A 23,025-nucleotide genomic window follows, 5' to 3' on the forward strand; every position below is an offset into this window, starting at 1 on the left:
TGGCAGGTGTTTGCCAAAGAAAGCAATTTTGTTTTGTCTGGTGAGGGCCTGGTCTCTACTTCAAAGATGGAATCTCCTTGCTGTGTCTTCTCATGGTAGAATGGCAAAAAAGGGATTCAAACTATTGTTTATATGTCTATCTACTTACGTATTAGATAATAAGTGGGCCTCTTTCATAGCCACAGGCACTAATCTAGTTTCCAGGACTGAGCCCTTATGACCCAATCCTCCCAAAGGCCCTACCTATTAGTACTACCAAAATGGAGATAAAAGTCTCAACATGCATTAGGTGGAGAGGATGCAAACATTCGGATCATAGCCGGTGGTTTTTTCATTGTTTGTCTTAAATTTTTATATACGTTCAACATGGTTGAAAGATGTTTTTTCTCTTTGGATATTTAAATTAAATTTCACTAGATTAGTATCCTCTATTAACTCTCCTGTGTTGCTGATGGGACTGGAAATATGAACCCTTTCAAGCACAGTTGGGAAAAATGCATCACAAACCTTTAATATATTTATATCAATTTGAAATCTATGGACTATTTCTAAAGAAAGAATTGCTCACACATATAAAGGTTAATGCTCAGGAATAGAGCTGGGACTGGGCACAGTGTCGCATGCCTATAATCCCAGCAGCTCAGGAGGCTGAGAAAGTAGGATCATGAGTTCAAAGCCAGCCTCAGCAACAGTGTGGGGCTAAGCAACTCAGTGAGACCCTGTCTCTAAATAAAATATGAAAGTAGGGCTGGGGATGTGGCTCAGTGATCTATTATCCCTAAATTCAATCCCTAGTACCAAAAAAAAAAAAAAAAAAAAGAACGTAGCTTTGTTTACAAAAGTGAAATCGTGGGAACAACCTTAATGTCCAACATTTAGGGATAAGTAAATAAAATATAATATACTAATATAAGGAAATATTATGAAGCTATTAAAATTATACCATCTGTATTTTTAATTTGGGGAAATTATCATAAGATAATATAGCTATATTGGCTTACTGTATGAAGTTACTGGATATTTATAGTTAAATATTGGCAGATGTTTGCCAAAGAAAGCAATTTTGTTTTGTCTTTATTAAAACTGAGTCCCCCTTTCTTGTAATTGAAAGCCGTGATAACCATTTGTCTCTTGAGACCACTCCTTATTTGTTTAAGCATATGCAATTATATTTTACCTACCATTTGCATGAAAGAGAAGCAAGTGTCTAACTCATTTAAAAGTATTATTAGACCATTAAAATATAAATTAGAAAGTAGATTGAGATACAGTTCTATTTTGTGCTACTTAAAATTGTTATAAGCATATTCTGATTCTGGGTGTGGTATTGGATTCCAGATTTTTCAGAACCTTTAAAAGCCAAGATTTCAACTACAGTCTGCTGTTAGAGCCACTTAACTCCCACAAGTGGATGGCTCAGCACTTGGGCCTATTGGGTCTCTGGCTATCCAGTAAATAAGCTGCAGCCTTGTTCCTTGGGAGGAATCTCACCGTCCTTCCACCCAGAGGTAGACGCCTGGCTTTAAACCCCAGTCTCCTTTTGATAGGGCCCTTCCTGGCTATGGCCATACCACTGTGAGGCTGAACTCTTGATTCTCCCCACCGATCATAGATAAATGGGGGTCCTTGGAGCCTTTGCTCATCCCTCCCTTGGCAGAATCTCATTGATCTTTTAGATCCATGAGATCTTGTACTGGGAGCATTTCTGTCTTCCCTGTCTGTCCAATTTCACACACATGCCCCAAGGACTTTCCCGCTACTTGGCAGATGTGTTCTCACATCCATCCTGAGTTGGAATTCTGTCCAAACTCTGGGTTTCAGTCTTGCCATGGAGGTCTGTCTCATGCTCCACACCTAATTGATGGAGAGTGCCAGGGTGGGGGGACTGACCTGAAGTGACTGAATTGGAAAATCCAGTAAACAAACTTACATTAGTATAGTTTGGATTAGGAAACTATAAGAAAGAAGTAAACAAAAAAGGTAAGGAAAAAGTATTGAGACCCAAGCTTCCTTCCCTCTACCACATGCTTAATAAGAAAATGTAATTGTATCTTGAGACTAAAATATGGTCAGAGGAGGATCTGGAGTAGAATCAAAAGTGGCAGAAACTTGATCTCTTTGAGAAGTCATTTGGTCATGTGAGGAATAACTCATGACCCATTATCTTGGCAGGAATGTGCTGGTATTACCAACCTGCCCTTGATTAATCGAGACTTCCCAAAGGGGCTAGGGATATAGCTCAATTGGTAGAGTGTTTGCCTCGCATGTACAAGATCCTGGGTTCAGTCCCCAGCACCACAAAAACAACAAACAAACAAACAACAAAAATGTGCTCCATAAATAAGAAGTGGGCTGGAAACCACCATGGGGAAGCATTCATTAATGTTTTATGCTGTATGGTAATTGTTTCCAGTGCAGAGTAGATATTGTAGCACTCAGTGCATTTGACGTTGATGCCTCCATGATCATCCAATCATTCCTTCAGCCAGCCACTCAGCAGTTACCTGTCATGAAGCAGGCAGGGCAACTGGATCCTGAGGTTATTTATAATAGTGAACAAAATAAACACAAATCCTCCCTCACTGAGCTTGCAGCCTAGCCTGGGAAACCAAAAACTAACATGCAAGCTCAATGCAGGATTAGGAGGTTGAGTACTAGTGTATTAGAGTAAGGGACATTTATGTTGATACATGAAAGATTAATAGGAATTAGCCAGAAGAAAGGACCTAGCAGTGGTAATTGGTAGCTTAGTGACTAATTTCATAAAGAGTGATATTTGTTTTCTCTTTAAATTTCTCTTCTAGGATGTTCAACGCTTCTCCACAATGAATGAGTGTCACTATGACAAACGCATGGACTTTTTTTATAATAGGAGCAACACTGACACTCCCGATGAGTGGACAGGAACAAAGCTTGTGATTGTTTTGTGTGTTGGAACATTTTTCTGCCTGTTCATTTTTTTTTCTAATTCTCTGGTCATCGCAGCAGTGATCAAAAACAGAAAGTTCCATTTCCCCTTCTACTACCTGTTGGCTAATTTAGCTGCTGCAGATTTCTTTGCTGGAATTGCCTATGTATTCCTGATGTTTAACACTGGCCCAGTTTCAAAAACTTTGACTGTCAACCGCTGGTTTCTCCGTCAGGGGCTTTTGGACACGAGCTTGACAGCTTCTCTGACCAACTTACTGGTCATTGCTGTGGAAAGGCACATGTCAATCATGAGGATGCGAGTCCACAGCAACCTGACCAAAAAGAGGGTGACACTGCTCATTCTGCTTGTGTGGGCCATCGCCATCTTCATGGGGGCAGTCCCCACACTGGGCTGGAATTGCCTCTGCAACATCTCTGCCTGCTCTTCCTTGGCCCCCATTTACAGCAGGAGTTACCTCATTTTCTGGACTGTGTCCAACCTTGTGGCCTTCTTCATCATGGTGGTGGTGTACCTGCGGATCTACATGTACGTCAAGAGGAAAACCAACGTTTTGTCTCCGCATACAAGTGGGTCCATCAGCCGCCGGAGGACGCCCATGAAGCTCATGAAGACAGTGATGACTGTCTTAGGTAAGAGGAACCAGGTGATCTATTATTCCCATTCATTCAGCAAGTTTTCACCGGGTTTCTACTTATGAGGCAGTTAACAGGCATCAGTGCAAAAGAACAGACGGGAATCCCAACCCACCTGGAGTTTATACTGTAATAGGGGAAGGTGAAAATAGCTATTCTAATGGAGGTAAGCAAAACCAGTCAGCCATAAAATAAGATGAGTTCCATATGGAAAAATAAGTCAGGGAAGAGATATAAAGAGTACCAGGCAAGTACAGTTTATAATTTTAAAGAAGAATTTTAAGGGACACCTAAAAGATAGCTTTTAAGCAGAGATGTGAAAGTATAACTCATGAGAACAATTTTTTTAAAAAAGAGAGCGATGTGAAAGTATGAGGGAGCAAACCACGTGGATGACTGGTGAAGAATTCCAGGTAGAAGACCTAGTAAACGCAGGAGTCCAGATAGCAAGGAGGCTGGTGTGGCTGGAGTGGAGTGAGCAAGGGTCCAAGAGCTGATGGGGAGAAGGGGAGCCTCTCAACTTACACAGGGCCATGTATTTACAAGGACTTTGGGTTTTCTGAGTGACATGAGAAGCTATTGGAAGCTTCTGAACAAGGGGGTGACATGATCCAACTTCCTTTTGAGTGATGTTTCTCTGGCTGCTGTTTTTAGAAAATGCTGTGGGTCAAGGCAAGAAGCAGGAGAATTGTCTGAGAGGGTGTTTCAAAACTGGGGAGAATCACGGCAGCCAGAGAGAAGTTGGAGATGATGGTCAGATCCTGGATAGCTTTTAAAGGTAGAAGTGATAGGTTTGCCGATGAGAAAGGTGAAGGAGGAAGGGGAGGTAGAGAATATAATCATTAACTAAGATGGGGAAAACATAGGTTGGGAGGGAAAGGCAGGAGTTTGGTTTTGGACATGTTCAATTTAGTATTCTATTTGACATCCAAGTGGAGGGTCAATCCTAGTGAGTAGGCAGGTGGACATATGAATCAGAAATTCAGTATTTGGGTCCGGGCTTATATACCTTTGAGAGTTAATGGCAGGGAGGAAATGGTACGTTGAGCCACACGACGACACCAGCTCACCATGAAAGTGAATGTTAATGTTGGAGAGAAGAAGGTCAAGGAAGGAGCCTTGGGGAACCCCAGTTTAGGGAGGTTGGGAAGCAAGGGGCAGCCATCAGAGAAACTCCAGGAGATTAGGGTGGCTTAGAAGCCAAGAGAAGAAAGCAACCAGGGGAAGCAGGTACAGGCTGGGAGTCCCTGAGTCCCTGACCCAAAATGTTTGGATGTGTTGGTGCTCAAAAAGTTTCAGATTGTGTTGTAATATGGGTTTTGGATTTTCAGATTAGGCATGTTCAACCTGTATTATCAGTCAGTGCTCCTGAGAGGTGGAAGAAGACATGGTCTTACTGGGTTTAGCAGAGTGGTGGTTGTTTGGTGACACTGAGAGGATCGAATTTGGTATAGTTGAGAGCCTGATTAGAGTAAAACCAAGAAAGAAAAGGAGGAGGTGCTTAGGACAGGGAGCTTTGACACCTCTGAAGAGTTTTGCTTTGTACAGTGAGTCCTGTCCCAAGAAGATGAAGCAGTATTCTGAACTTTTCCCTTTGTTTTGTTTCCATTGGGGGTAGCCTATTGCTCAAATTCCAGTCCTGGGCTACAGGTAGAATCTGTGATGTGTGGGCATATAAAATATTTTGTGATTTTTGGTTATCTTGTCTTCTAAGCCAAAGAGATCTTTGCTCACCATGAGTGGTGGCTACTGCAGTGGGGACCATTATTGAGAGGTCTAGCTGTATATTCCCGCCATGTGCCAAAAGGAAGGGTCTATACAATGACCTTCAGGGAGTCCATTCATCCTGGAGGATGCAGAGCATTGTGGTGTGGATGGAAACCATCACCATGTTTGCAGTCCTGATGCTACTTATAAGGTTTGGAGATCAGCAGATGCCCAGTGTGGTTGACAACACAGTTTCAAGCAGAGGGTTAATAAACATTTAAATAGTGCTTAGTATATGTTCTTAGCATTGTCCTAAGTGTTTTTATGAATATTAGCTTGTTTAGTCCTCATGACAACCCTATGAGGTAGGTGCTCTTATTGTCCCCATTGACCAGATGAAGAGACTGAACAGAGATTAGGCAGTGTACCCAGAGTTGTTTCAGTATTAGTGATGGGACCCTAACTCTCTGTGCAGCTGGCCTCCAGAACACACTTGCATTCTGCAGCTAGTTTTGCTTTATTTGGACTTTTTAACGGGTGTCCTCTTTATCTGGTCGTCTGCCTTGATCACCTCATTCTCCATTTATAACCTTGACAAGAACAGAAAAAGTTACGTTTGCATTCATCAATATTTCCCTGCTTCAATTAGAGATGATACTGACATCTTTGGTAAAGAGTGAAGTTTGGCATTTATAAGTAGTGCCAAAGAACTGTGGTATGCATGCTCCCTGATTAACTTGTAGGCATAATCATCTGCTTGACTTTGTGTCCTGATGAATTACCTGCTTACTTAAAGAAAAAACTTCCTTCTTTCAGCACATTATATACAGCATGTAAGAGGAGATTGAAAAGTCATTGTCCTTCTAGATAGAGAGAACAGGACTTCATGTGGTGGTTATAACCATTAGCTTCAGTGTCGTATGTAACTTTATCTGGAACAGTTATGGATGAGTTTAAAATAAAAGGATATGTGGTTTTGACAGATGTGGTGTTGGGTAAGAGAAAAACAGGAATAAATAATGAAATAGGTAAGTAGGATAAGAGAAGTAGTGGCATTAGTATGAAACAGCACTGGGGAATTGGTTAATAGCGGGAAGACAGCTTGGTGTTGAGGGCCTAGGGAAGTTCCTCAATGGTGAGACAGAGGGATCTGGTGGAAGATGGGAAGTTTGGGGACAGGGGAAATGAAACTGAGCTAGGTAGTTTAAAGGTTTTAAGACCTTGAACTCCTAATTTCTTTGGATAACAGAGATTTGGGGGTTGGCTCCAACCCTTTCATTTTTCTATAGGGTGATCAGAAGAACATTATTTTTTTTTTCTGCGTTAAATATTCTTATCTGAGATGGAATAGGTAATCTTCAAGTTCTTTCCAAGTTATAAAGTTCAATGATCCCATTAAAACATAATCAACCAAAGGTGGGGATAAGAAGAAAGAGAAGGTATAAAGAGTGGGAAGTGTAAGTCGGAGAGAAAGGGCTGGGAGAGGATGATAGAGAATCTTGTGGGGCAACAACCAACACAGGTCTGTGGATTGACTGTGGATCAAGGCAATAAATACATTGCAAGCAGATCCTCTTTCCAGTATTCTCCTAGGGAAGATGTTCCCAGTTGCTCTATCTAATAAATATAAAAATTCAGTTGCCTAAAATGAGCATCTCCCAAAGGATAGTATATTAGAAAAATCAACACCATTGACATCTATCATCATTATATTGGTATATGGATATCAATAGCTTAATATTAATTTCTTTAAGAATTACACGATTTGGGGGCTGGGGTTGTGGCTCAGTGGTAGTGAGTGCGCTTGCCTAGCATGTATGAAGGACTGGGTTCAATCCCCAGCATCACATTAAAAAACTAAATAAATAAAATAAAGGTATTGTGTCCATCCAAAACTAAAATATTAAAAAAAAGAATTACATGTTTTAAATATCTTTATGACAAAGTGCTAAACCTTTCTGACTACTCCTTGATATATATCCTGTAGGGAAAGCTAATTTAAAACGCAATCCTAATGTTTCTTACAAATACTATTCTTTTAAATGTTAGAAAGTCAGTCAGTAAATACATATTAACTGTCTACTAAACAGCATGCAGGAGGCAAGGGGTTGCATGGATTTAGTGGGCTTAATCTCAGTTCTGAGAAGGAAGGAAGGATGAGCAGGGGCTGTCAAGTTTGGGGAAGCTGCTTAGCTTGGGGTGTAATCAGGAAGGATAGATGGGATTTGTTTGAGCAGGAGGAAAGAAATTCTGAGTAGGAAAAACTGCACAATGAAAAGTGTGGTGGTAGAAACATCTGAAGCTTGTGTAGTACCAAAAGGAAGGGCCCATGAACACCCATGATTGTCATGGCACAGTGGGAAACAGTATAATTGTGAAGCAGAGAAGTTTTCTTGTCTGCTCTCTTTGGAAGGAGAGAGGTAGACCAGAAATCCATTGTGTTCCTTTGTAGTGTAGGATTTTGTTGAACACACACAGCAGGATTGGGAGCAGACTCTTTCTTTGAGGTTGTTGATGGTGATGATGGTGGTGTGAGTTTCAAATCTGTGCATAGGTGGAAAGGCATGTAGGCATCATGTTCCCATTTTAGCAGCCCTGAGGCAGAATGCTTCTGGGTTATGATGTGTGGTAGGGTCCTTTAGATGGAGAAAGAGAGAGAGAGAGAGAGAGAGAGAGAGAGAGAGAGAGAGAGAGAGAGAGAGAAAGAGAGAGAAGAATAAGGAGGAGGAGGAGGAGGAGGAGGAGAGGGAGGGAAGGAGGGAGGGAGGGAGAAAGAAACTTGCATATTGGTTCTCATTGAAAAGACACTAGAGACATATGATCCTGCTTTTCAAAGGGCACTGAGGACCTGCCTCAGAGATTTTAAAATCCTACTTACTTGTCAACAAGGCTAATTAGCTTCAGTTACCAAACACACACACACACACACCCACACACACACACACACACACACACCTTGTTTATTGTCAAACAACACATCAGATGAAATGTGCACACAGGAATCAGAGAATGGGCTGGACTTTCTTCTATTTTGCAATGTCTTGAAATACAAAAGAAAAGAAAGGGTGAAGAATTTGTGAACCACACTTTTGGAGCCTTTCACCAACCTTCCTGGTTCTCAGGATGATGTTTTTCAGATGGTGCATTGTTTAGTCCCCGGTTGTCCATGGGAGTATGTTCCAGATCCTCTAGTGAATGCCCCAAACTGTGGATGGTACAAAGCCTATATGCAGTGTTTTATTCTGTATGTGCATACCAAATATAAAGTTTAATTTATAAATTAAGCAGAATAAGAGATCAACAACAATAGTTTACAACTTCAGCATAAAGTTTTTCTTTTCTTTCCTTGTTAAGTTGAAATATCCATCTTTTCACATAGAAGAACTCACTTTGGCTCTCTTTGGTGTACCCAGATTGTCAGCATGACTACTCTTGTCCTTTGAAGCTTCTGTTAAATTAAATAAGGGTTACTTGAACATGAGCACTGTGATACCATGACAGTTGACTTGGTCACCAAGATGACGAAGTGACTGACAGACAGGTAGCACATATAGTGTGGACATGCTGGACAAAGGGATGATTCACGTGTCAGGTGGGATGGGGGAAATTCACATCCCCGGTAGTAAGTCTCCCATACATCGTGCTAATCAGAATGTCACACATAAAAAGCTTATGAATTATTTATTTCTGGAATTTTCCATTTAATATTTCAGACTGGAATTAACAAGGTAGTTGAAACTATGAAAAGTCAGAAATAAAATGGTGGAGGTAGTGGGTAAAGTAGTGGGATTTTTAGCCAACACATTTTTTAAATGACATCAAATAAAAAGTAATGTCATCATATTTTGCATTGAATAGGTATAAGTTCATTTCATAACCTTTCTTTTCATGTGTGCATGTATACACTGGATCATGATAAAAATGTATTTCTTGCCACAGGATATAGTCAAGAACATTTGAAAAGTCATGGTTTCTTTTTGGGGCAGTAAAAGGACCAAATTGTTAAAATATGAAACATTATTATTGTTAATGGGACTTTGAAAAGTTTTATTATAGTAGTTGAAACAAGAAGCTAGGTTGTTTTTCTTCTCACTTCTTCCTCTCTTCTCTTCACTTAAATTGATGGTAAATAATCAATGCACTGAATTGTTTACATGCTTTTATTTTTACCTAGAGCACTTTGAAGTTGGCAAGTGTCCCTTTTTGTCTGTCTTTGGGTACCTAACATGTACTTCCATCTCTAGCACATGCTTGTTGAGCTCATGATAGAATGGATAAATGAGGAATTGAGATTTAGGGAAGTTAAGTGACTTTTCAAAAGCTGGAACTCAAAGAAGAACCCAGGTTTCCTCAGTTCCAGTTTGACCTGTGGCAGGCTCTGGCTGGGACATGCTGGTGAGGTAGAGAGTGGAAGGGAATGGGTGGGTTTCCTGTTTTCAGTATGAGGAACCAAGGTCTCAGAAGGGTAAGAGATGGAACTGTCTTGGGAAGGAGAAATGAAAGGACCAGTGTTGGGTGCCCCTTATTACGAAGTCAGCATGTTCCTAGCTTTAAGCATTTTATTTCACTTAACCCTCATGATAGCTCTGTGCAGATTTAGCTTACAGACAGGAAAACTTGAGTGGACTTCCATGTCTTGGCCCTAGACTCACACTGGTACAAACACTGAAATTTCATATCCATTGTGTGTTTTATATTCACTTATGTGTTTTATTCCATTTAATATTCATGCCCGCTGTATGAGGGAGGTTCTATTATCATTACCAGATGAGCAAACTGAGGCCCAAAGAGGTTCAGTGTCTTGATCTTGCCCAAGGTTCAAATTCAAGTTTATTGGCTCCAGGACCCCACTTTTCACAGTCAATTAATGGCCTCTTACAAGTAATGGGGCTAGAATGACCCAGACTCAAGTCATGGAGTTTATAACTTGTATCTCCCCTGAATTCTAGTTATTTCTAGTTTATTTCTATGATGCTCTTCCAACATTTAACTCACTCTTGATTTGTTCTAAAGATTTTGAAAAATGGTAGTGATGGTTATAACACCTCCAGGAGACCAACAACTCCATATTCGTCATACTCCATAAGTTTCATACTTATGAAAGTAGATTGTAAGAGTATGAGCTTTGGAGTCAGGGAGGGAAGTAGATTTAAATCCTGACTTTGTCACTTCCAAGTTGTGTGACTCCCCCCCCTCAAGCAATTTACCTAACCTCTCTGTGACTTCTTTTTTCTGTCTGTAAAATGGGAATAATATTAGTAGGTTTGGCATGGTGAAGTTTTTAAAAAAATATTTTTTGTTGTTGATGGACCTTTATTTTATTTATTTGTATGTGGTGCTGAGAATCGAAGTTTTGCCTTGTGCTGTGAGCCAACTATTGGCATGCAAGGGCCTCTCTTATCACTGTGCAGAGTTACATCACACATGCTAGGCAAGCGCTCTACCACTGAGCCACAACCCCAGCCCCTGGCATGGTGAGGTTTTGAGGATTCAGTGAGATAATATGCATAAAGCATACAGTATAGTGCTTAGTACACAGTAAGTACTAAGTAAATATTAGCTACTCTTCTTCGACTTTGATTCTGAAGAGCTTTTGCCTATTCAAGCTGAGTACTCTTTTATTTCTGGTAATGTTACCAAGTACCTTGGAGACAGTGATGAAAGGCCTACTGTTGGTGTCATCCCAATGGCAGATTTTGTAACATAGACAGATAGCCAAAGAAAGCTAACCAGGTATACTTTGCAGAGGCTGGCAAATGATACCAGTTTCGTTTCCAGAAATCCAGACCAATCTGAGCTCATGGTCACCACAAAACTGAGAAGCTTTGCACTTGCATTGCTAGTTCCTCTGAACTACCTTCTCCCCCACAAAATTCTGTTAATGATTACTGTCTCTGACAGATGATCTTGCATTAATAACTCATTTCACTTTTGCAACATTTATGAATAAAACATTGTAAATAAGACCTTGACCACCAATAATTCGCTTGATTCAAGTACAGCACCTGCATCTGTGTGTGGATGTACTGGACATTCCTTGTATGAAATTGTCCCCATCTTGCAGACAAATCCTACCAGGGTGCCTTGTTAGTCAACTGCCTTTATTTCCTTTGTTAGGATTAAAAAATTTGCCCTGAGTCTGCAAAGAACTGGGACCAGAACCTAGGCCTTTTGTCATTGTTCATGGCCTTCAATCAGTGAATTGTGTTTGCTCTATTGGATAGAAAGGGAGAGAGGAAGGAAGTAAAGAAAGGAAGAAGGAAGGAACAAACAAACAAACATGTGTGCTTATGCACATACATGCACATAGTCACACATGCTTAACCAGGAGGCAGGGGAAGCTAACCAGGGAACCTGGGAATTCTGAGATATTTGTTTTCAGCTTTCATGTAGATTCTTGTAGTCACCTCCACAGCACAGAAGTCTGCTTTCAGTGTTGGCCACCTTGCCCTAAACACGTAGCTAAAAAAAAAAAATGAGCTCAAGTTTTACCTTGTGCTGTGAGCCAACTGTTGGCATGCAGGGCCTCTCTTATCACTGTGCAGAGTTATATCAGACAGAGAAAGACTAAATCTTTTCAGAGTGAAGCCTTCGTGGCACCATTACTTAGTACACTGTGTCCAGGGCTGTTCTCTGGTCTTGAAACAACTACTCAGAGAACCTATGTGGCAGTCTGTGACCTTCCTGCATCATGACGTGGCGATAGGGAGGGACGCATCTGTTTCCTGGGCAAGTTGTGAATGAGTAGATGTCACTGCCTCTCAGCTGCTGCCTCAGCAACACAGTTTTGGACATATCCTTTCCCCTTGGGTCATGAGGATTGGAAAGACCTCAATGTCTGATGTTAGAAGGAAATCACCTTCACATTTAAAAAACAAAAATCCATTGTCCCATGTTACTTCATCCTGCCTTTTCAGATCGTCACCTCACTGCCCCTTCTCACTAGCACAGCACTGTTAGGAATCTGTCTTCTCTCTCTCTCTCTCTCTCTCTCTCTCTCTCTCTCTCTCTTTATCCCCTCTACCATGTGTGGCTGTTGTCATCTCCAGTCTGTCTTTTATTGGTCCTTCTTCCCCATTTCCCTGCTGCTAGTGCCTCCCTTTGCAGTCAGCTTGAAAGTCATTTTTTCCAAACCAGTGTCCTTGTTTCTAATGCTGTCACAGCTCTGCCTTCTGCTTTCTTCCCTTTCTTCCACATACCCTCATGTTCTGTTGCATTAAATGCACTTCCAGTTCTGTTGCATTAATCAACTTTCATGTTCCCTTCTTTGAAACATTTTTTTCCTTTGCTTTTCTTCTTTTAATTTTTTGAAATAATTTTAATTTCTCCATGGACACAATATCTTTATTTTGCTTGTTTATTTTTATGTGGTGCTGAGGACCAAACCCAGTACCTCACATGTGCGAGGCAAGGGCTCTGCCACTGAGCCACACAACCCCAGTCTGCTTTTTTTTCTTTTTTTCTTTCTTTCCTTTTCTTTTTTTTTTTTTTTTTTAGAAAACTGAGACCTTCCTCTTCAGCAGGAACAAACAAATATTGAGTATTTTCTGAGTGCAGGGGACAGAAACATTCCTCAATTTGGAAACATTCCTCAATTTGACCTTTTTTGAGAATGTGCTTCGGGGAGAAGTTTTATTACCCAACCACATCCAACCTTCCTACCGACACCTGGCCTCCTAGAAGGCTCAGAATTCCAAAACTCAGCAAAGCCCTCTCTCAGGGCCTTGATTTCTGCTAAAGGAGAAAGTGGTTATTATCTGTAATATAATATATTATATATTATCTATAATATAATATATTATCATGTCTCACATCAGCAGGCTCACTTAACATCTAGAATATTATGGTGTATTCTGACCTATGGAATTTTATCAAATTCATGTTAGCATTTTTTTTAAAAGAGAGAGTGAGAGAGGAGAGAGAGAGAGAGAGAGAGAGAGAGAGAGAGAGAGAGAGAATTTTAATTTTTATTTTTTTATTTTTTAGTTATCGGCAGATACAACATCTTTGTTTTGTATGTGGTGCTGAGGATCGAACACAGGCCGCATGCATGACAGGCGAGCGCACTACCGCTTGAGCCACATCCTCAGCCCCTGTTAGCATTGTTTATACTTTGAAAATTTCAATTGGAGACTTCTGCATTCAGTGTATAGCTTAGGCAAAATATGTTCAGCAGGAATCCAGAGTGAGAGGTGTTTTCTAGAATCATAGCCTGTCATGGACCTGGGGATCAACATGGAAGCTGGGTAAAGGGAAGGAGAATCAGGAAGTCTAAGCTATGGGGACACCACAGGCAAGCAGCCCTTCCCCTCTTGCTCTGACAGTTGTCCCTCCAGCCCAGACACTTGCTCTCCTTTGCCATCAGATTGTTATCATGAGACCTGTGGAGTGTGTGCAGGAAAGATCCCATTGCCTTGAGGAATTAACATCAGTTGAGATATTTGACCAAGTTCACCTTATAAATCATTGCTAGCTTTGGCCAGAGTTCTGGGTTTCCTAGTTCTTGCTGCTTCTAGTGCATTCCACCTTCTTGTCTTGGAGAAAGCTACCTGTTCTTGGATGTCTGAGTAGTAGTGATATAACACAAAGGTTATCTGTTTTTATCAGATCAGACTGGTTACCACCCAACTGTAGGTCTATTTTATTCTTTGTATTTTCTCAACAAGAGATTTCTGCTTTTTTTTTTTTCTTCATTGTATACATTTATTGACTCCATCCTAGGTTTTAGGCAGTAGATAACTCTAAGACATGGCCTTCACTCTGAAGGGATTTTGACTCTGTACTTGCTCTGGTGGTTTATGGGAGAGATGACCAAGGCTTGTGAGTCAGCAAGTTGTGTCTCGTGACAGAGCACACATAGGCGGGTCTGCTCCATGTGGCTTTTTCTTATGCCTGACTTATAAGGAACGCTGTTTATGAGCTTATCTGAGATGGCTCCCCAAAAGATAACTAAAAGGAACAAAGAAATGTATGCAATGGCCAAGTGAGGGGATCCAGGCAAATAAAACAGTTTGGATGGCTTGTAGAGGCTTTCCTGAGGAGAGAGGATATATACTAGATCCTAGCACAGGAAGCAAGGAGATGAGAACAAGGCCTTGAAGATAGGAGGAGAGGCAGGGCAGGAGACAGGCATCCACAGATCTAGGGAGGTCATGCCAGGCCATGGGTTAGTATTGGGCAGCACAGATTGTTTCTGGAGTAAAGAACTAAGTAGCAATGACAATTCAGTTTTAGAGGCATCCTGGAGTCAGAGAATGGAAAGCCTTGAATTTCAAAATAGTGTGGACTTTTTTGCCAAAGAAAGAACAAAGACCAGGAAGATACATGAGTATACAAATTGGACCTGAGGTGGGCATAATGCAGTGAGGGGTGGTACCTGTGGCCAATTGGATAGATCATGTCCTATGCAATGGCATTCAGATTTCAAGTGTTGTTAAAAGATCATGCAGACCGAATTAAGTAGGTCTGTGACCAATCTTTAGGCCCTAGTGAAACTGCCCCACCTAGCAATGGAAAACTCTGTAGGATCTTGAGGGTATTGATGGGTTAACATGAAGGTGGGGGTCTGAAAATCACAAAGCAGAGTTTTAGAAAAGTGAGAGGTAGGTGGAAGAAAGAATGATATAGGAGACTCCTGGGAGAGGCCCAGGCCCTAGGGTGGTCAGCAGCTCAGGTTCCAGAGACAGGCGGAGCTGGTTCTCATAGGAACCCCTGCAGGAAGGAGCCTCTGCCAGCAGCAGCACAGTGTATACCAGGGAGACCGCCAGCCAGGGAGGCCCATCAGGGGCTGCAGGGAGCAGAGAGGGAGCAGGTCAGTAGAGTGTGAGCTTCTTGGAATCTGCTGGAAACTTAGCAGGAAGCAGAGATCCCAAAAGCAGATGGTAGAAACCAGAAAAACCTAGAAATAAGATTCTATTATGGATACTGAGAGGCAGAGGCAGAGGACAGACAAGAACTAGATTGGACTCATCAAGCTGCCACTTTCCTTAAGGACTCTGAGCTGTGTCCTCTCCCACCTCCCAGCTGGCCTTGACACCCTCCCTTCCTTCATCCGGCATGGACCTTCCTACCCCCTGTCCTTACTTTCTGATTTTCTGCTGGAACCCATTACTTCCATCCAGGAGCTGGGCAGCCTAAAGCCTGCTCTCCTGTGTGTTTAACCAGTAGAGTCCAACCTCTGACATTATCTCCTCTTCTAATTACCGTCCTGTCTCCTTGCCATCATTACCGGACTTTTTGCCCTTTATTACCTTATTTTCTTAAGACGTCAAACTGTGACAAGCTGGCTTCTTACCCTACCACTCTAACAACACTTCTTAATTAAGCCTCCATTGCCACATTTAGCTGCCTAATTTGACTTCCCTGTTGTGTGACTGCTGCTTCATGTGACCCTTTGATGCTTTCTGTCTCCTCCTGCTCCTTTTCTGTTGCTTGTCCAGTCTCCTCCATTTCTGGCCGTCCCTGAAGTTCCCTTTGTCCCTCTCCTCAGCTTTCCAAGTGCTTTCAAGGTGATCTCCCTCCCTCTTGAGGCTTGAGCCAACACATCCCCGTGAGTGCCTCTGGAGGGAATGTCTCCATCCTTGGACTCTCACATGGTATCCAGCTCCTTCTTTCCTGCTGCCTGTTGCAGGCACATCTGGATGTGCTACAGGCATCCCACCTTTTACCCACCCTATAATCTTGCTCCTTGTGTTGCTTTGGATCTCTGCAGAGGAGGCCCCATCTGCCTTGGCTTCCAAATAGGAAATCTTGGTGGCGCCATCTTGCTCACCAAATCTACATCGTCAGATCCTGCCATGCATCCTTAAGACCTTTGTCTGGATCTGGATTACTTCCTCCAGGCTTTCCTGTTCCAGTCCGCAAACTACCAACTGAGGCATCTTCCTAAAAAGCAGAGTGAACCCTCATCTTTTCATGTCTCCTCTTGTAAAATAGATGAACCTCCAATTCCTTAGCTGGAATTCAAGGCCCCTTTTCCATTTCTGTCCCCACACCACTTCTCCCCATACTCCCCTTCACACACATGCAGTCCCTGTCACACCAAACTTGTCACAGTTCTGCAGATGTGCAATGACTACATCATGCTCCTCTCATTTTTTTTTTAAGTATGGCAAACTCATGTCCTTCCTTCAATATCCAACTAAAAGTTCTCCTATTTCCATATTTTTTGGATTCCCTCAGGCAGAATCAATTATCCCATGCTTCTGTAGTACACTATTTATGTATGCAAAGTATTTAACTTGTTTTGTTATAATTTGTAATAAAATAACTTATATATTTTTGCTAAATTCAATTAAATTATCTTTGTTAAATGCCTACATCTCTTATGAGACTGTGAGCCTGTCAGATAAGACTGTGATGTCTGTTTTTATATCTGCAATCCCTGGCGCACAGTAGGTACTCAACAAGTGCTTATATAATGAACTAACAAACACATGTATTGGTGACAAATGGGGCAGGAACCAACAGTTAATGAAGAATCTGATCATAAGAACAAAGGGACAAAGAAGGAGAAGGTAGAACAGAATTGTCATTTATTGAGCACCTTGAATTGTCAGGCATTTGTATGTATGATTGTCTCATTTATTTCTTTTTTAGTTTTTTTAAATTCTTTTTATTTGTATATGACAGTAGAATGTATTTTGACATATTATACATACATAGATTAACTTCCATAACTTCCCATTCTTGAGGTTGTACACGATTTGGAGTTACACTGGTCATGAACATAGGAAAGTAATGTTCGATTCATTCTACTGTCTTTTGATTGTCTCATTTCTAATAACAACCTTATCAGGAAAAAAGAGAGGATTTTTATTGAATCAAGCACCACATTGTGCTTTCTAATCCTCTTGACAGCTCTGTGGGGAAGCCTTGTTGCCACCATTTCGAATATGAGAAAAGAGAGGCTCAAAGATAGAAACCTAGGTCAGACATCAAACTGTGGCCAAGCCTCTATTCCAACCCCACTGCCTGACCAGAGAGAGCTGTGCTACCCTCACAGTGCCGGAGCCCACCTCTTAGCAGCGCCAGTCAGGAAACCGGAGAGCTGTGCAGTTGGTGAGAGGCAGGACTCTCCCCTTCAGGGCTCTTCTGCCCTGAGCAGCTTCCAGAACCTCAGTCCTTGAGCTGATTATTACTGTGGGGACAGGTTCAACATCACTAAGGCCCTGAACTGATTCTGGACATCATGTCATGATTGTTTCCTGGAAGATAGCCCCTGTGCCTGGATCTTACCAGGGACCATCATTTTATGAGCTGGGGGTGGGGGGTGGCGCGGTTCTGGGTAGGAAACCTAATTATCCTGGGACTAGAATTGGCTTTTGTGAGTGACCCTAAAGAATGAAAGGAGATTTCTTTGGAAAAGTTAGGACTAGAATTGGGGAACCTCCAGGTGATGATTTGCATGATCCCTTCCTTCACAGGGTGGTGGTTACTTGGAAAAGGGTTATGTTAATACTACTGACAGGGTCTTTATGTAATTTGTGGATCTCTTGTTCAAAAAGCAAGGGGAAATACACTAAAGGTATTAAAACATAAAGCTCTTTCTTTTTTCTGCACTTATCTCCCCAGACTCTCTCATGTTCCATTGCCCGCCTTACAAAAAATAAGTAAACTCAAAATTATTGAGGATTTCAAGACAGGTTAGCAGAGCTATAAACCAAGGTTTAGCTCCTGTGGGTGCTAACCCTGTGTGACTGGCACCATGGCCCAGCCCATGAGGCTGACCTCGGTGGCTGAGATGAGCCTCTTGGCCTGTGCCATCCCAGGACCAACCCAACTAGAGTCCATGGCACTAGAGGAGACTTAGCTCTCATTAAAGTAGTTCCTAGGGATTAGGAGGGCCAGCTCTGTATGTTAGCTTATGATCAACCTCAATTTAGAGAAGTATTTTCTTAGAGGATTCTTGTCTTCTCCAGGGCTGACATATACTTTTTTCAAGCCAAGTTTCATTACCAACAGCCTGGAGCCCTGACAAGTGGCAGCCAGCACCGTGTGGTTGAGGAATCCTGCACTCAGCTCCTACTCCTAGGGCTCCACTTAGAATTTCTGTGTTTCTGAGCATGCGTAACTAGACTCACTAATGAGTCAGAGGACAGTCTGTTCTCACTCTGTATCTGTTCTGAGCCTTCCTATCAGGTTCAAGACAAGGCTTATGATATAAATGTTATATCCCAACTCGTCCTCCTTGTGACTGAGTTCACCTGAAGCAAAGTCCAATGGGACTTTTTGTACAACATGAGCAATTCCTGCCCTGGCAGGTCAGTGTCTTCCTCCCTAGGAAATGTTCCAAGCTCTTACTCCTAGGGCTTCTTATGATGTTGAAGGCTCTGGGTCCCAGAGATGCCCTAAGGAGTTTGCTTTTGAGGGTTTAGATGCTGAAGAACATGTGGCAAAGGCAACTGACTATTTAGGAGGGTAGTGTTTGTGTAACCTTTCCTGCCTTTTCTTTGCTGGCCTCTGAATGCAGGTCCTCCTGCCTCCGGGAGTCTTTCTGAATGTGGTCCATATGGACAATGCCAAGAACCAACCACTGGGTTCTGGACTTCTGCCATGTGGAAGGGAAAGTGACTGGCCTCAGGGCCCATCAGGGACAGTCTGAAGGTTCAAAAGTTGAAAGCTTTCTTAGATTCCTATAAAGCCAGGAATGAGATACATGAGAGAGTCAGGCCTTGTTCTGCTCCACGTGTTAAGGGGATGCTTGGCCTTGGTCTAGGGGGATCTAGTGATTGTGATGTGGAGGGGTTGTGACTGGTGGGAAGTGGCAGAGAAGGATGGAGATTTCTAAACTGAGAACCTTAGTGAGATCTGGCTCTGCAGAACCTACAAAACCCCTAGGGCGAGGCTCCAGGATCTAGGGACTTACAGACAGCCCCAAGAAGCCCAGGGCCTCTGGACAGGGCAGCCATCTTGGATGACTTAGAGACTGACATCACTAGGGCCTGGAGGTCCAGAGAACACAAATGAACCAGCTGAGCCCATTGGGTTCATGGGCCAGAGGCAACTTTGGATAAAAGAATGGAGGGTAGGCTAGGGCTTGAGGTTGCATCAGAGAGTCCTCATTCTCATAAGGTCCCTGGAGACTTATTGGGACACACTAATGGATGTCCTGTATTTACCAGCGATCAGGTTGTGGACTGAGAACCCCTTTCCAAGGGAAGTATGAGACCTAATGCAAAAAACACAGTGTGCATTTCTCCATGGGAGGTAAAGTCCTCAACATCTCTGGGCTCTGAGTTTCCCAGAAAGATCTCTGGCCAGTCCCTCAAGATAGAAGTAGGAGTGTCTGAAAATCTGAGGGGCCCCTTGGTGGAGCTCTTTTAATACTCCAGGACAGCAAAGAAAGGGTCAAAGGTCATGGCAGGGCCTACATTTTAGTTAAAGGAAGTAGTACAGATTGAAGATGGACACATTGAGATGGACAGCGCCCTTTCTGACTGCCACTGTGATTCTGCAGCAGTGGAAGGCTGGAGTCTCTGGCAGGCTTGGTCAGAATTGCCAGATAATTCAGTGGATGGGAGGGACCGGCTCTCTCTGGGCAGATTCCTAGAGGCTGTGCCTGCCTGGAGCATGACAACTGATCGATGTAAAGTGGCAGCTCCTAGATGACAAAGCACAATAATATGTACCCTAGAATGTGTCTAGGAGCCACCAAGAAAGCATGGGGATCTGGGAATGAGAGTCAGGGAGAATGAAATGTATTTCCTAACAATCAGGTGCTTAAGGGCACTTGGCAATCAGTAGTCGGATGTCAGCATCAAGGAAACTGCAGGTGATGGGGCCTGGCCCTTCACATGGGCCAGGATGGGAATCAGGATAAGTGGACATATGATTTGGAAGGACAGTGAGCCCCTGGAAGCCCCAGCACCAGGTTGTCCTGGAGATTCTAATTAGTGGGACTAGGACAGGAAGCAGACATCCAGGTCCTGGTCAGCCAGGTCTGCTAGGCCTGGGACTCCTGATCTCTCCTCATCAAAGGAAAGTTTGCTTCCTGGGCCTGCTGATGGGCTCTGACTGGCATTTGGATTTGGAAAGTTGACATTGTAGAAATGTATCTGTAGGAGGTGATGTGACTCTTTTTTTGTCAAGATCACTGGGCAACATATTTAACATGCATGAGCCTCCCCTACCACACACGCACATACACACACATGCACACACATGCACACACATGCACATACACACACACACACACACACACACACACACACATACACACACACACCCCAGTTTCTAATTCAGTATTCTGCTGGTAGTGTCCTGGCAGGTGTACTCTGGAGTAATGACAGAGTTGTTCTGAATGCCCTCTTCCCAAGCAGAAGCATGTGAGAGGCAAGAGTGACTGTAATAGCAGTGAAAGAGGCAAAGAAGAGTGGACCTAAAAGACAATAAAAGGACAGAAGCCTCAGGAGGTGGAGACACACTAGGCATGAGGAGAGCAGCAAGAGCATGGATTCAGCGTCTGACTTTAAATTCAGTTAACTAAAGAAAACGGTGGTTTAGAAATGAAAGAATCCCAGTGAAACAGGCCCAAAGTGGAATCTCTGCTATTCCCAGGGAACATAAGATATAAGCTCTTTCTAAAACCTCAATACCTAACTCCAGCCTTAATATAAACCATAGAGTGGTCCCCCTCACCACAAATTTCCAGATTGCACTTTGAAGCTGCACTGTTTTGCTCTGTTAGGATCCATGTGTTAAGTACATTTTTTTTTTTTTTTTGGTCTTCTGCCTGTATATCATAAGAAAATTCTTTACAAATTTTTGTCATTGTCTCTTTCTTTTAGTTATTAGGAATAAACTATTTTATTAGGTTGAAGTTAGCCAGTTTGAATTTGTATGAGATCTCATTTGCTCTAACACAATAATCCCTCTGTGGGTAATGAAAACAATTTAATGGTATTGTCTGAAGGAGAAAGCAGTATTACTCAGGCTATTAACACCAGGGGACTTCTTGCTGACCTCTTACAGTGACCTACAAACTGTGCTTCCAATATTATAGCACACCGAGGAAGCTTGGAATGAAGTCTTGCTTGAAAATATTTTAGAGAATGCTTCATAAAGAAGACATAAAGAAAAGCATAGCGGTATAAGTAGCTATAAATGAGAGGCAAGAAGTGATTTCTAGAATTATCCTGATGGCAAGTTTTACTAGTTTTGAGTGGCATGCCATCAGGGTGTCTGGATTGGGCACAGGAGCTGTCACTGCGGCATCATGCAAATAAAAATTTTGTGGGGTTCCACAGTTTTGTGTTTTGAGACTCGTTGAGAGGACTGGAATGTTCCAGTGCATGAAAACTAGGCAGAACATTTCTGACTTTAACTGGGGCAATGTGACTGGTAGTTCTCTACTGATCCCTTACAAAGCTGAAGCATCTTTAAGGTAACTTTTTTTTAACACTTGGGACAACCTACGTTTGAAATCATCTTGGCAGTGTTTTATGATCAACAGACACTTTCCTGAATTGTCTATTATCCTACTAGAACTCTGGAACTGGGAATTTGAGAGAACTTTGTAATACCAGACTAAAATTAGCTGCTTGCCTGAAGCTCAGGGGATTGAAGTCCACCCACCCACTGACTTCATGGTAAGAATAGCAATTTGGTATTGTGTTGTGTGGACCTGGTAGAACATGTGGTCCTTTCCCCAGGTTGGTATACCTTGATATGTATAATGGTGGCATGACTGTAATAAGCAAACTTGACAAATTTCTTGAGGATAAAGTATCCGTTTTGCAGTTTAGTAAACAAATTTCTGCTTTTTTTTCTAGAAGTTTAATTTTCCTCCAGTAAAGGCATGCTTGTTTTATCAAAACCTACATTTTCTTTCTTCCTACTCTTTCATCCCCTTCCCTTTTCTCCATCTTCTCCAGCCCTCTCCCTCACTTTTTCTATATTCTTCATCATCATCTTGAATATTACGAAGAGGTTTTCCTAAACTGTTTTGGTTTCTGGTTTGGGGTGCCTCAAAGCATATCATCTGCACATAATTAAAATGATTGACTTGTTTTGGTAATAATGGACCAACACACTTTGCAAGATAAGAAACATAATTTTTTTCAGTATAGTTTTACTTTATTTTATAGTTCAAAGTAATGTGTCACTGCCACTTACTATGATCCTAGTCCCTTTGGTCCTGAACAGGTTTATAGTCTGCAGGGCCTTTGCACCTACATGCTTTCTGGGGAATATGGGAGATGGAACAAGGGCTTAAAGATGGAGAGTTTGATTCTAGTTATGCTTTCTAGGAAAAAAAAATTAATGTTTTTACACCACAGTTTCCTCATCTGTAAGAGTTGTAACAGAGTGTATTCTTAGGGATAAATTAATTAGTAATGCTAACAAAGAGCTTAAACTACATACACAACATTGCTTGGAATTTACTTAGTGGTTTTTAAATGTTTTCCCATGAAGTTGATTTAGTCACTTAGTAACCCTAAGCAGTAGACGGGCAAATATTCCATTTTATGGATCAGGAAAAAATAAAACTACAGAAGTAACAGCATTTGTTCATATAAACACTGGGACTAGAGCTCAGAATTTAAATAGTTTTATAAATATTGAAGTACTTTGGCTCCAGAATTTAAATTAAGTCTAACATCTTTATTGTTTTTGTTATTGTGAATGTTATTTGCTTGTTGTTAAAATGTAGATATTACAAAACTTATGATTTAGAAAGTGGAAGTCCTTCTCAACTCTCTATTTAGAGATTCAAAACCACTACTAACAGCTTGATGTGCCATTTTGCAGACA

At 41.9% G+C, this 23,025-nt stretch overlaps 1 protein-coding gene across 1 annotated transcript in view; it reads left to right on the top strand.

The window, feature by feature from the left end:
- The first annotated feature begins 2,825 nt into the window (after window positions 1-2,825).
- Window positions 2,826-23,025, top strand: part of Lpar3 (lysophosphatidic acid receptor 3) — a 48,505-nt gene continuing 28,305 nt past the window's right edge. The window contains exon 1 of the mRNA XM_076863460.1: window positions 2,826-3,561. Coding sequence (XP_076719575.1) covers window positions 2,826-3,561 — 736 coding nt within the window. The remainder of the gene's footprint in view (window positions 3,562-23,025) is intronic.

The sequence above is a fragment of the Callospermophilus lateralis genome, chromosome 7 (genome assembly GCF_048772815.1).
Source record: "Callospermophilus lateralis isolate mCalLat2 chromosome 7, mCalLat2.hap1, whole genome shotgun sequence".
Lineage (NCBI taxonomy): Eukaryota > Metazoa > Chordata > Mammalia > Rodentia > Sciuridae > Callospermophilus > Callospermophilus lateralis.